The sequence below is a fragment of the Empidonax traillii genome, unplaced genomic scaffold (assembly GCF_003031625.1).
Source record: "Empidonax traillii isolate 1590-97213 ecotype Southwest subspecies unplaced genomic scaffold, ASM303162v1 scaffold1614:size204762, whole genome shotgun sequence".
In the NCBI taxonomy this organism is placed as follows: Eukaryota; Metazoa; Chordata; class Aves; order Passeriformes; family Tyrannidae; genus Empidonax; species Empidonax traillii.
In genome coordinates, this window is record NW_020956807.1 from 127,335 (window position 1) to 140,999 (window position 13,665).

The 13,665-nt window shown below is 34.4% G+C and overlaps 1 protein-coding gene across 1 annotated transcript in view; it reads left to right on the forward strand.

Annotated features, from left to right (window-relative positions):
* The window catches only part of LOC114070596 (CUB and sushi domain-containing protein 3-like), a gene marked incomplete at both ends in the record, with an annotated part of 188,391 nt that overhangs the window by 121,253 nt on the left and 53,473 nt on the right, over positions 1-13,665 (forward strand). The window contains 2 exons of the mRNA XM_027908106.1: positions 6,852-7,034; positions 8,138-8,464. Of these exons, the coding sequence (XP_027763907.1) occupies positions 6,852-7,034; positions 8,138-8,464 (510 nt within the window). The remainder of the gene's footprint in view (positions 1-6,851; positions 7,035-8,137; positions 8,465-13,665) is intronic.

Genomic DNA, 13,665 nt, shown 5'->3' on the forward strand with positions numbered 1-13,665 from the left:
CCTTCCAGCCTTACCCATTCTGTGATTCTGTGAAATATATATAGGCATATTTTCCTAACTTTTTGAATAAGCAAATCCTGCATTGGGAACACTGGCACAGCAATTTCACAATTAAGTGAGATATATGTATTCAGTAATGTGTGTATGAATTGTACATACCCTAGTGTTTCAAACTGGGATTATATATATTTTTTCGCATTATCTTGCAAGATGTCAGTATGTCAATATATGATGCTGAATTTCTGTAGCTTTGGCATAACAAATTCAAATATTAAACAGCCAACTTCATCCTCTTTGAATCACATACTTAAACACTGTTTCTTTTCACATTCTAGTATTTAGTTAATCCAAGTATTCTTTGTTTTAAAAAATAATATATAATTAATTCAAATCCAATTTTACTAATGACTAAACAAATCTAGTTGTATTTCACATTTCCACTGATATGGTCAGTTAAAAAAAAAAAAGGGCATTATTTTAAAATGTTGCTAAAGTAAGCAGTGATTGGTCTTTGCTTGGTGTTTCTCTGGAGGACTGTAGATGTTGAATGTCTGCTGAAGTGGTAACAAGTCTTCAGTATTGTACTTTTCCACTGTGCACCAGTGATCACTTTTCTTTCAAAATTGTTTTTCTTATAAGAATCACATTCTGATCTTTTATTTTCCCTTGAGTTAGAGGAGGGAAAAGATAGGCAAGCTACCTCTGCAAGCCCTAACCCCAGTGTGATTCTGTCAAAATGCATTTATGTAGTAAATGACCATTTCTTTTCCCCAAGGCCCCATTTAGTCACTTCCAAAATGGGCCTGTCCTTCACAGAGATGGAGGGTAAGAGAAAAAGAACATTCCTATCTTGCTATCCCTATACTAGTGGCTACTCTAGCCTTGAGCTCTCCCTTCCATACATCTATGGTTAGAAATATGTGAAACCTTTCAAAGTGATATCCAGAAATAACATAAAGATAATTTAAAAGAAAATGAGATGGCTAGGTTATTTTTTATATATTATTATTTTAATTTTCCCCTTCGATATGTTTTCTAGATATTTCTTGTTATAAAATACTTTGGCAATTATTAACCTAATTTACTGCTGTGCAGCTACAAACTACAAATTTGCACACTGAGTTTCTGAAGTGCCTATCCGAAATCATCAGAGTATTACCAGGAGTTAGTCTTTTAAAAATTATAGATCTCTTACATCACCAGAAATTATGCCTTCTTTACTCTTAATGTCCTTCTTTGTGGAAAAAAATCTGAAAACCAGAATGGATTTTTTTTTCTGTCTCAGAAGCCTTAAACCACAAAAGAACATGTCTGATTAATTTTTGACATATTTAACAAATTTTATTTATGGTTAGAGGTTCTTTTCTCCTTCTATAAGTCTACGAAGAAAAAAGGGACTATTTAACAGAAATAACATTAGCATGTTGTGGTTTTTATTATTAGGCATAAATAGCAGTGTTTTATCTTTTATATGACAGATTTATTAGTCAGTGGTAGTGACCAGAGGAAAACAAATATCCATCCTAGCTATATCTTAACATAGCTAACATGAAGTGCAAATCTCAAAAAGCAGACTAAATCATAAAAGAGAACAAAAATCAACATGTAAGACTACAAAGTAATCAAAATGTAAAATAAAATACAAGAATGTGCTTAACCAATAAATTTACTTTTGACTTTTCAAGGTAGCCATTATATGTAACAATGCCATATATCACAGAAATAGTAGAATAGTAGAAATGCCATACTATGCCATATCTCGTAGAATAGTGTTTCCACTAAAATATACTCTATAATAATTTCTGCTATGAATTGCAACATTTTTTTTTAAATGTGCATTATATGAAAGAAGGTATTTTAATTAGTGACATTTTTAATCCAACTAGAATATTAAGCAGTGGACTCTTACACACAGTTTTTTATAGGAATTCAAGTTATGTTCCAGAAGAGTGGCCCAAATACCTTTTCTCTTCTCTATTTGGTCCCACATACTGAAATTTCCAATTTTATAGTCGTGGAATTTTTCTAAGTTTGAGTTATGGTATTAATAATTGAGCTGTCTGAAAATTTACTGATTTTTTCTGCTAATCTTAAAACAACGGTAAATTATTTCTATTTGTCATAAGTTAATTATTTACAATGAGGGACTAGAATGAGTTTATGAAGAAGAGAGGCTCTGTCAGGCTCCGAACCTAACTTCTTAGGAGTTTTTGAAACAAGTACACATTGCAGGGAAGCTGAAACACAAGTGGAGGAGCTAGCAGTAAAAAATGTGAATATAATTTTCCACTTAGTGAATTCAAACAAATATGAATTAGATCTTGTTATTTAAAATGTGATTATCTGACAAAAGCCCAGGAACCAGCATGTTTGTTTCCTGTTTTAAAAGAAGTTTGTTGATATTCTCTAAACAAATCTAAAAACTATTTACACTTCAATTAAAAAAAAAAAACAAAAACAAAAAACAAAGACAAGCAACAACAACAAAACTCCAAACAAAACAACAAACCCAACCCTATCATTTCTGCTCCTGAGGAGAGTTAAGTAATGACAAAAATATTCTGTTTCAAATTCAGAGATGAAGTGATGCTAATACAAAATTTACAGAGAGTATATAAGAGTGTTGCAAGCAATTCAAGCATGGAAAATTTGAAGTACTGAAGAAATATTTGCTATAAACATAAATAGATACAAATGAGGTTTAGGGACATTTTATTTCATTTAAGCCTGTTATTCATATAGCATTTGTCCAACTTAATTTCATTTATGAAAGGAAATTCACTATAAGGCTGTGGATGTAATCCCTCAAATACAGCAATCACATAGGACAAAGGAACTTTTTTTTTTTCCAGCTAGCTCCTGTAAATAACTATAGTCTACCTAGCAATTTTTGAATGAATAAACTGTTCCTTTAAGTCCTAATAGGGATAGCTTTGCTCAATTTTCAAACTTTCAAATTTGAAAAAAAACATGGAAACTTTTGTTGTTTGGGATGAAATACTAATTAAGGACAGCCATTTGCCTAGCTACATCAGATTAATAGCCCCAAAGGAAACTATTTTATTGGAGAACTAGTTTACAGAATGCATTTGTTTTCCTAAATGAAATATGAAGTAACTTAGACACTTAGAATGATATTAATCCACAAGGGCAGCCTAGGAAAACTTTTTATTTGTTTGGCAGTTAAAAACTTAACATTTCTGTAGGTTTGACATTAACAGTCTCACTGAAGACAGGAGGAGTGAGTTCATGTGTTCTCTGGGATATTTTACATTGTTCCTTCTGGACAGCTGTAACTGTTATGGGAGGTCTGTGATCTCAGGAGGGTTTGAACCTGGTTTTATATTTTTAAAAATTGTAAATTATATCAGTCTTCTCCTAGAACTGTTAAAAAAACCACCAAAACCAAAAAGAAATAAAGCAATAAGAAAAGTTCATGGGTTTTGTGCTTATTATTAAACAGTTTTGTAGTTTTTGATTTTTCTTTAACCAAACAGAAAAATAAAACCTTTCAAAACTCTGTGAAGTCTTTTTTAAAATAATCTTCAACACTTTTTCATTTTCTTTTTAAAATGGAATGTTCTTTATTTGCTTCTTGTCACATTTTAATTCTATTTGGAACCTTAACAGCTGAAAGCTTTGAGAAATCAGGTGCATGCTGCTGAAAATATTACTCCAGAAAAATTGAGTTAAAATCAAAACTTGCTGTTTGTTTTTTTCTTGTAGTCAAACTACTGTATATGGAAGTGTAAAGAAACAAAAAAATCTGTAAAGAGAAATTTTTGAACTATGGTATAGGGATATTTGTTCCTGTTATTACATGTGATAAATTAAATTTATTTTTAAGATATCTATCCTTTTTATGCTTAGCATTTCTCATGAAAGAAGTTTTTGATAGTTGGACTACACAAGGAAAAAACCATTTTGTTCTGAATTTCTGTTACTTAGGTACTGTATTTCCTCTATTTGTAGATGATGAGTGCATTCTTAAGTTTCTTATCTTGAGCACAATATTTTCTTTACAAGTTTCTAATGCATAACAGACTGCACCCAAGGGTGCTGAAAGAACTGGTGAATTTCCTTCCAAGGCCATTTTTCTATCTTCATCCTGGGAGGTTTTCTGGACCCAGCTGGATAAATCTCTGAACAACCTCATCTTATCTCAGAGCTGGGCCTGCTTTGAGCCTGGACACCTCCTGAGGTCCCACCCACATCTCAGACAGGGGATCAAGAAAACCAAAGCACAGCTGGAGCTGAGCCTGACTAGGGAATGAAAAATAACAATGAGAGTTTCTTCAGGTACATGGGAGAACAAAGGAAGATGAAAGAAACTGTACCCGCAGTAATGAGTGAAACAGGGAACCTGGCTACAACAAATAAGAAGAAGGTTGAGGTACTCAAAAATCTTTCTGCTGTGTCCTTCACTAAGCACAGCAAGTGCTCTAGCCACAGCATTCACCTCACAGAATGGAAACACAGACTGGGAGAATGAAGTGTCCCCCACCACAAAAGACCACCCAGGTTAAAGACCATCTAAAGAACCTGAAGATGTAAAAGCTGATGGGACCTGATGAGATGCACTTGAGTGTCCTGAGGGAGGAGACAGATGAAATTCCTAAGCCTCTATCCACTGTCTTTGAAAAGTTGTGGCAGACTGTTGAAGTTCCCACTGAGTGGAAATGGGAAAACATAACCCCCATTTTTAAAAAATGAAAAAGGAAGACCCAGGCAACTACAGGCCAGTCAGTCTCACTTCTATGCCTGGCAGGATCATGGAGCAGGTCCTTCTGGAAATTATGTTAAGTCACATGGAAAATAAGGAGGTGATTGATGACAGCCAAAATGCCTTCAGTACAGGCAAATCGTGCCTGACAAACTCAGTCTCATTCTACATTGGCTCTACAGTGTTGGTGAATAAAGGAAGTAAGTGACTGGAATGACCTACCTGGGCATGTGCAAAACATTTGGTACTGTCCCATTCAACATCCTTATTTTTCTAAAATTGAGACGTGGATTTGACAAATATACTACACTACAAGTGAATAAGGAATTGGCTGGTCACCCTCAGAGTTGCAGTCAACAGTAAGTTGCAGTCTCTGGGTGGAGACCAGTGATGAGCGATGTCACTCAGGGGTCCACATTGGGGCCAGTGTCATCTGTTTCAAGGACATGGGCAGTAGGATTGAGTGCAACCTCAACAATTTTTCTGGTGACTCCAAGCTGTGTGGTGTGGTCAACACACTGAAGGGAAGGGATGCCATCCAGAGAGACCTGGACAGGCTTGAGAGGTGGGCCTTTGTGAACCTTGGGAGGTTCAACAACACCAAGTGCAAAGTCCTGCACCTGGATCAGGGCAATCCCAAATAAGGCTACAGGCTGGGTGAAGAGTGTATTGCGAGCAGACATGCAGATAATGATTTGAGGATATTGGTGGATGAAAAACTGCTCTGACTTGCCCATGCGCTCTTGCAGAGCTGGAAATCAATTGCACATTACGCCGCATCAAAAGAAGTGTGGCCAGCAGGTCAAGGGAAGTGATTCTCCCCCTCTACTCCACTTTTGGGACACCCCAACTGAATTACTTCTTCCAGCTCTGGGGCTCATGGCATAAGAAAAACTTGAGCCTGACAGAGTGTGTCCAGAGGAAAGCCATGAACATGATCAGGGGGCTGGAACATCTCTCCTATGAAGACATGCTAAGAGAGTTGGGTCATTTAGCCTGGAGAAGAGAAGACTTTGGGGAGATCTTGAAGCAACCTTTCAGCACCTAAAGAGGGCTTACAAGGAAGATGGGGAGGGACTCTATCACTGAGTGCAGTGCTAGGATGATAGATAATGTGTTTAAACTGAAAGAAGGTAGATTTTCACTGGATATAAGTAAGACATTTTTCAGTATGAGGGTGATGGCAAACAGGAAGACGTGTCCCAGAGAAGTTGTGGATGCTCCATAATTCAAAGTTAGTTTGGGCAGGGTGTTTAGTAACCCGATCTACTGGAACCCAAGCTGGCTATGGCAGGAGAGCTGAAACTAGAGGATATTTAAGGTCTCTTCCAACTCTCATCTATAATTATGACTTGAACTGCCCTGTGAACTTGTGAAAGGCATGAGTGGAAATGCTTTTAGAAGATCTCTCCATGCCTCTGACTACCGCTGAAAGTTCAGAGCAAGATGCAATTTGAGGGAATATAACAGCTCTAACAGTTGTAAAAATGGGGCAGAATCATTCAGATTCCTTGCAGTTAAGACTACTGAGGAAAAATGTTATTTGAGTATAGCTAAGATATTTTTGTATGTGTTTACATAATGTGTGTATATATAATTTTGTATATATACCTACATATTTATTTCTGGCCTCTCTTTTACTCTGTTTCTATTCCCTTTCTTTGCCATGTCATTGGTTCATCAATTTGACCTGTATTGAAACGTGGAGAGGTCTCCGTTTCTACTTTTAAGAGTTCATGTACTACTGGTCATATTTTACTTAATGTTATTATTCTCTAAAATTTTACAGAATAAAATAGCATAGAAATACTTTTCCTCATATCCTTTGAATTTCAAGTATTCTACAAACACAAACAGTTCTGATTTGTCTAAGGCCCTAATCTTGCAGTGGTTTAACCCTAGCCAGCAACTAAGCACCAACCAACCACTCACTCATTCCCCTTGATGGGATTCCTTACATGAAATTTCCTCCTTAAGAAGCTTGAGTATAGAATCAGACTCAGTGGTGCATTTTGGCAACTGTTCTTATGTAGATTATAATTTGCTTAGAATTTTCTAGATGACAGCATATACCTGGAGGGAGTTTGTTTTATTCTTCTATAAATAAATTTCTTATTTATTTCAACAGAAATTGAAAAGGAAAGCTGTGGGGATCCTGGAACACCACTGTATGGTATCAGAGAAGGGGATGGATTTTCTAATCGTGATGTTTTAAGGTTTGAGTGTCAGTTTGGATTTGAATTAATTGGAGAGAAATCTATCATTTGCCAAGAAAACAACCAGTGGTCTGCAAACATACCAATCTGTATTTGTATGTATCAAATATTTTCTTATTATTTTTAAGACATAACATTATGATAAGTTTTTACTTATAGTTAATAATTTGTGTGATTGATTTAAGAGTTAGCACAATAAAATTAATTCTGATGACTGGATGAATTTAATTTGATCAGTGGTGGATTTGCCTAATGATTACGCCCAAGACGGGTTCTAGAACAGCTAAAATGTTTTTTTTTTTCTTATAGCAACTATTAAAGCACTTGTCTTTATGTGATTTGATACAATGTTTTATTATTGGCTTTTTTTTGGTAGGATTCTGTAGATTTTATATGTATAATACATTTTTTATAGCTAGTCTTATATGTTAATATATTACCTTACATTAGAAGTTGTGGAATTGAAATCAAGTTTTTAAATTATTTACATTTTCCCATGTATTATATATGAATACCTTTTAGCACTTATCACAGACATTTATAGCTCTCTTCCAATTGCATTATACAGCATGAGTAAAACCAATGTTGTTATACATATTTGTGGCAGCACCTTTCTTAAATTTTCCACTAAAATAGTAAGGATCAAATATATTCAGAGAGCAATCAATTGCTGTCATCTCTGCAACTCAATTTAGTATGGCTTAACTGAATTGGCTGAATATAAAACATCATCCTGATAACAACAAACAACTGTTGTCTCTTTGAGGCTTGTTAATTTCTGGTGCTGCTGTGTGAACAACAAATGATAAGGGCACTATTGACTTTCTGCCCCTTTAATGTGCTCTGTGGGAGGTCTGCTCATCTAAATAATTCCCTACAAGAGAAAATAAGTGGTGCCAAGTGATTGTTATCATAAGTAAAGTGTAAGCACTGCTGTGGATTTCCAATGTAACAAAGATGTTCTTTATTTCTTGGGGGCTCTGCTTAGGATGTAGTTTTATTGAGAGGAAGGAAATATGAAGATTAAAAACAATCAACCTTTCTTCCAGATTCACAGATCATTAAAAATAATGAATTATCCAGTTGAGGTAATCAGCAAGTTTTAGGATCTCTTACAAAAATTTAGCACTCAAATAAGTCCTTCCTGAAATGTGTTATTCTGTTATCTAATCTCTCTCTCTCTCTTCTTTTTTGGCAGTTCCTTGCCTTTCCAACTTTACTGCACCAATGGGAACAGTTCTTTCACCTGATTATCCAGAGGGATATGGAAATAATTTAAACTGTATCTGGACAATAATTTCAGACCCTGGAAGCCGAATTCATCTCTCCTTTAATGACTTTGACTTGGAATCTCAGTTTGACTTCCTTGCAGTTAAAGATGGTGATTCCCCAGATTCCCCCATAATAGGAACATTTACTGGTGCTGAAGTTCCTTCCCATCTTACCAGTAATGGCCATATTTTGCGTCTGGAATTTCAAGCTGACCATTCAATGTCAGGACGTGGATTTAACATCACTTATAACAGTGAGTAATAGTATTTTTTAATTGTGTACCTCTTTCAACATACAGTTTAGGAGGTAGGCATAAATATGTAAACATGACACTATTGCAATACACCTTCACAAAAATGCTAAATTAGGTGTTTAGATTATCATACAAATTCTGTGCTAGGGCTGAAAGTGTGTGTATATTTTTCATTTGTGGCTTTAGAAAAAAAAAAAGTGGATATTTCTAATTTATGGCTTTAGCTATCATTGTTTGATGACTGATAAACCAGGCAAGTTTCAACTTGTATAACAGGACTTTACTAAACTTGCTGATAGTGCAGTTTGTGCTACGTAATATTAATCGCCATCATTACATGTACAAACCGTTATTCTTGAGAACTCATATGCTACTTTAGCTATGAATGTATGTATTATCCTGGAGCTAATGATTGCAGTCTGTGGTAGCTCCTAGTCACTGCAGTTAAAGTGAGCAGCCTTAGAAACTCTTATCTAAGTTAAACCACAATAGACTTGTTTTCTTTTTCTCTGTTTTACTCTCCTTACAATCATTTACTGACAGCATAATAATAATTGAAAGTTATATTAAATATCTTCACCAGTACAAAATATCATTAGCGCTTATCCACCTTAGTTTTTCCTAGCAGAACTGTTACATTTCTTCTGAAGGACGTATGAAGAGCTGCCTATGTTGTGTTTCTGTCAAGATTTTTGGCATTTATCCCACACCAAAACCCAGAAAGATGTGGTGAAGCAATTTGTAAAGCCACAGCATGAATAACTGCAAAATACAGTGGGAAACTTTGCTGGGAGCATATGCAAAATTAAATTTTGCCACTCCAGCAGTGAAATAAGAATGATTGAGTTTAGCCAAGTTGTTCCTTTTGGGGAGTTGGAAGGAAATTGGAAGGAGCGGAAATGCCTGAAATTCCAGTCTTGCAGCTATGTGTAAAGGATGGTAGGGATAAGAGAGTGTCTATTGGGAGGATCAGCATATCCTCCAATCAGAGTTTCTCTACCTCATCCACCTCACACATTTGGATTTTTTTCTTTATTTGTTTGTTTTCTTTTCTTTCTGATGTTCGAGGCTTTCCATGCCAACAGATAGACATAATGAGAAAAAAAAAAAAAAGTATATTTTGATATTCTCAAAAGTCTGATGTCATGAGTAATTAGTGCCATTCCTGTCTTTTTCCCTACTGATGAAGTGCATATATAATTCCAGAGGCTTACTTAAGATGTAAGACAATGTTCAACTGCATCATTTGAAGGAGAGTTGTATACCTACATTTCCCATTCCCAGAATAATGTGTTACCTGTTTGTCTATGTGGAAAAAAAAAATTAATCTTTGTTTTTTAAGATGTTTTACTTAAAAAACAAAACACAACACCAAAAGAAACCAAAGAGGATCCATTAAACCAAAGAGGAAATGAGATTAAGTGAGGTTTGTCATTGAGAGACCCAGAATCCACTTTTTTTTCAGGGAATGCTAAGATTTAAAATTATTTTTCATAATATTTCAAGGAATAAATTCCCCTGTGGGTCTTTACTTTTCTTACATCATCTTTCCCTCTCTGTCTTTGATTTTTCTCTCTTTTCTTTTGTTTTGTTTTAGGTCGTCAGTCTTTCAGAGAAGTATTTATTAAGACTTAGAGATGAGCTGACACCAGATTATTCTGCAAACATTCTTTTTCCAATGTTGTCTTATATTTCAACTCCCAACCTATCTTATCGGCTGAATCCTCAGTTCATTTCTCACAAATGTAGAGTGTAAATATTAAGAAAATGTGATGGCTTCTTATTGTTTTTTATCATTGCAAACTAAACTTTGAGAGGTAGCTAAATATCTTAATACTAATTATTGGAAAGTCAGGGGTTATTCAGAACTACTGAAATATAAAATCAGTTACAATTAAAATGAGATTTTTAATCCGTATTTCTTTACAGAAGTTGTAAAATTTGCTTTATATTTTCTTCTCTTGCATGTTCTTTTAACACATTTGAGATTTCTACTGACTCAAAAGTGATCAATGTTGTCAAGCCTAAATTTAGTGATGAGAAAAACAAACTCAATTATTGGAGAATCTAAGGTAGTCTTCTTGGATAAGTCTTATGTATAAGTCAATGTTTTCACATCATCCAATTTTGCAAAACTGGAATTAAATATATCTCAGTTAAAGTAGGATTTATAGTAAAAATTAAACATACAGATGATTAGCGTAGAATAATCCTTATATTTACTTTTTATTTTGAAATACAACAATTCATAAAACACTGTCAAGACCAGATTTAATATTTCAGAGCCATAGAAATATACCTTTCAGATGAATTCTGCTCCTTTAAAAAACTTACAGAATTCCTTGGGCATGTGGTAGTCTGATCACAATATCTCAATTAGCAGTCATTAAAGTTTGCACTAATAGTACCAAATGATATATTTTTATTTTTATAAAGAAGCAACCTTCCAATATTAACTTTTACCAGTTGTATAATGAAACTGACTCTGAAAAGAATTAATTTAAAGAAGTTGTTTCTATATTTGAGTAGCTAAAGACATTTATATTTTTTGTTCTTTTCATGAAGCTAGAATGGAGGTGTTCATGTATTTGTTAAACTCTGTAGCTAAAATCTACTTACAAAAGCAAAACATCTCCAAAGAATGTGTCTAAACTTTCTTCAGTAAAGACAGCTGCAGTCTGATAAATTATAGAAGTAATCTTTCCTTAATAAATAGTTTAAGGGCAAGAGAGATGATTAAAAAAAAGGAACTGGTAGAATTTCACTCTGTCTTAGCATTTGTAAACCCAAAGTTAATTAAAAGCATCAATTTTCCTCTAACGCTCTGGTTGGTATATTTCAAAGTTATCAATCTCTTTTTGCCCACTTCAAGAGTATGTCACTATTCAAGAATAGTATGTCACAGAAACAGTAGTACTTGATTACTTCTCTAAAAAGAATGTAGGCTAGTATTGTAAATATCATCATTGATGCTTCTGAGGTATTGAATGGAGAAGAATAAAACTGAGTTACTGTTACAAAGTCTGACTATTTAATGGCACTTCTCAGAAACTATTTTAGCCCCATTTTTATTTTTATTACTGCAAGATATGTGATCTCAGATAATCATTCTCCTTCCAGTATAACTAAACATGAATTCAAGTTTTGTTGGAAGTTAAATTTTGGGACAAGACCACAGAAATATGTGACTTGAAAATGTGTGATGCAGAGAATGTTACAATAACCAAAAGAATAGGAACTCAAAAGGCTATGATTTTCAGCTTGAAGGATGAGGCAGAAGTGAGTTTTACTGGGTACAGCAGACACAGGAACGTAGCAACCTGAATTTACATTGGTTTAAGTTGCTACAGAACTGCATTCTTACACCTGGCTCCTTGTTTCCCCTTTATATCCTAAACCCAGGAACTGCTAGTCACATTTCTGGTCTCTGTGAAGGTGTTTATAAAGCCAGTCATCCTCTAAGCTTCCCTCTAGTAAGCTATGTGCATTGAACTCCTCAATTTAAGGGATATTACGAGCCTTTTATTATATTTCACAATAATTTTGAGTATGAAGTATCTCTTTGTTATTTTACATTCTCTTAACTTTGGTTTCTTCTCTGATGTTTTCCTCTGAAAGGGCTATCTTTTCTACCTATTACTAGACTTATCAGCTGAAGCTCTTCATAGGGCAATCCACTAAAACAATTAATTGTGCCACTGGACCACTCCTTGCTGGTGCTATTGCCAAAGATGTTTTACAGCAGACTGTAAATTGGATGAGTTCATTTCTGCCTTCCTGTCTCATGAGATCTCTTCAATTCCTCTCCTGCACTTTTTTTTTTTTTTTTAATAGAAAATGCCTACTTTAACATCATTCTTAGTTAATATCAGAATATCATCACCTTGATCTATCATTATGCTTCCTGGCATTTTTTCCAGATATTGCTTAGTACACCTGTACAGTCATGGTAATTAATGAGTATACAGGCCAGGAAAATTAGATCTCTTGTTTACATATAATAGTTGATAAGGAACCATGGTTTCTTGATTTATTGTTTATGGGTAATATATTAATATAATTAAGGATATATACCCCTGAGTTCTTTTTCTTTCCATCCTAAGGTTTGTGTATGATAGGACAGCTCCACCATGAAGCTTTTTAGAAGCAGCAGCAGAGTGACTTTAGCCCATCAAATAACGTAACCGCAGCCAGGCTAAGAAAGTGACTGCCATTGCTGGGAAGGATTATCTTTCACTGTCTTGCCTCCCAAAGCCATTCTATACAGTACAATTAATTCCATAGGAGCAGCAGTAGCAGCAGTTCCTGAGCTGAAATATAGAGCAATGAATTGATTTTGCAGTCTTAATAAACTGGTGTCATACACAAGCAAGCTAAACCTGGCGTCAAAATTTATCTACGTTTACAGATAACAATATTGAAAATCTATCTCTGTGTTGCTTGAAGGTAGTAAGAAAAACAGACAATCAATTCCCTTCCTAAAAGTGGTGACTGTGCATAAAGTATTGGAAAATTTTTTGTAACCCTATGAAAAAGTATGGGATCGCATAATTTTTATTGTCACCCTTGAATGGTAGACAACTATTCAGTGAAAGCACTGTTTTCGTTCTCAATATCTGTGACATTTCCTAAGTCAAAATGTCAATAAATAAATCCTTTTTCTTGTCTGTTGCTATGATTTGTGATACCTTTGAAATGCAACATCTGAGAAAACTTTCTGCTAAGTTAATGAAATATTACTTTTAAAAAATTTCATGGGTATATTTTGGCCAGCAGACACATCAGTAAAACTGCAGGAAAAAAAAAGTGAAAAACATCTTTTTAGGGCATAGTCCTTTCTGATGTCTTCATATGTAAGCATATTTCTGAAGATATGATTTGAAGTCATATGCGATGAAGGTGGACATCACACTTTTAATATTTGTTCTCACTGAAAAATCATAATTTTAAAAAATATAAGATGTATGTGCAGTATTCATAAATAAAGCATCAAATGACGATAACTAATACATATAATTTAATGATAATGTTAAAAATATGACATTGCTCATTTCTGGTAGGATGATGATCTTTCTTCTCCAAGTGTAAAGTGTGTTTTATAGTAAAAGACGTGGACAAGTTATAGTATCCAGATGTATACACATAAATTAAAATTTTTCACTTTGTCCATAGATAAACATGAAATTTTGGAAAGATTTGTA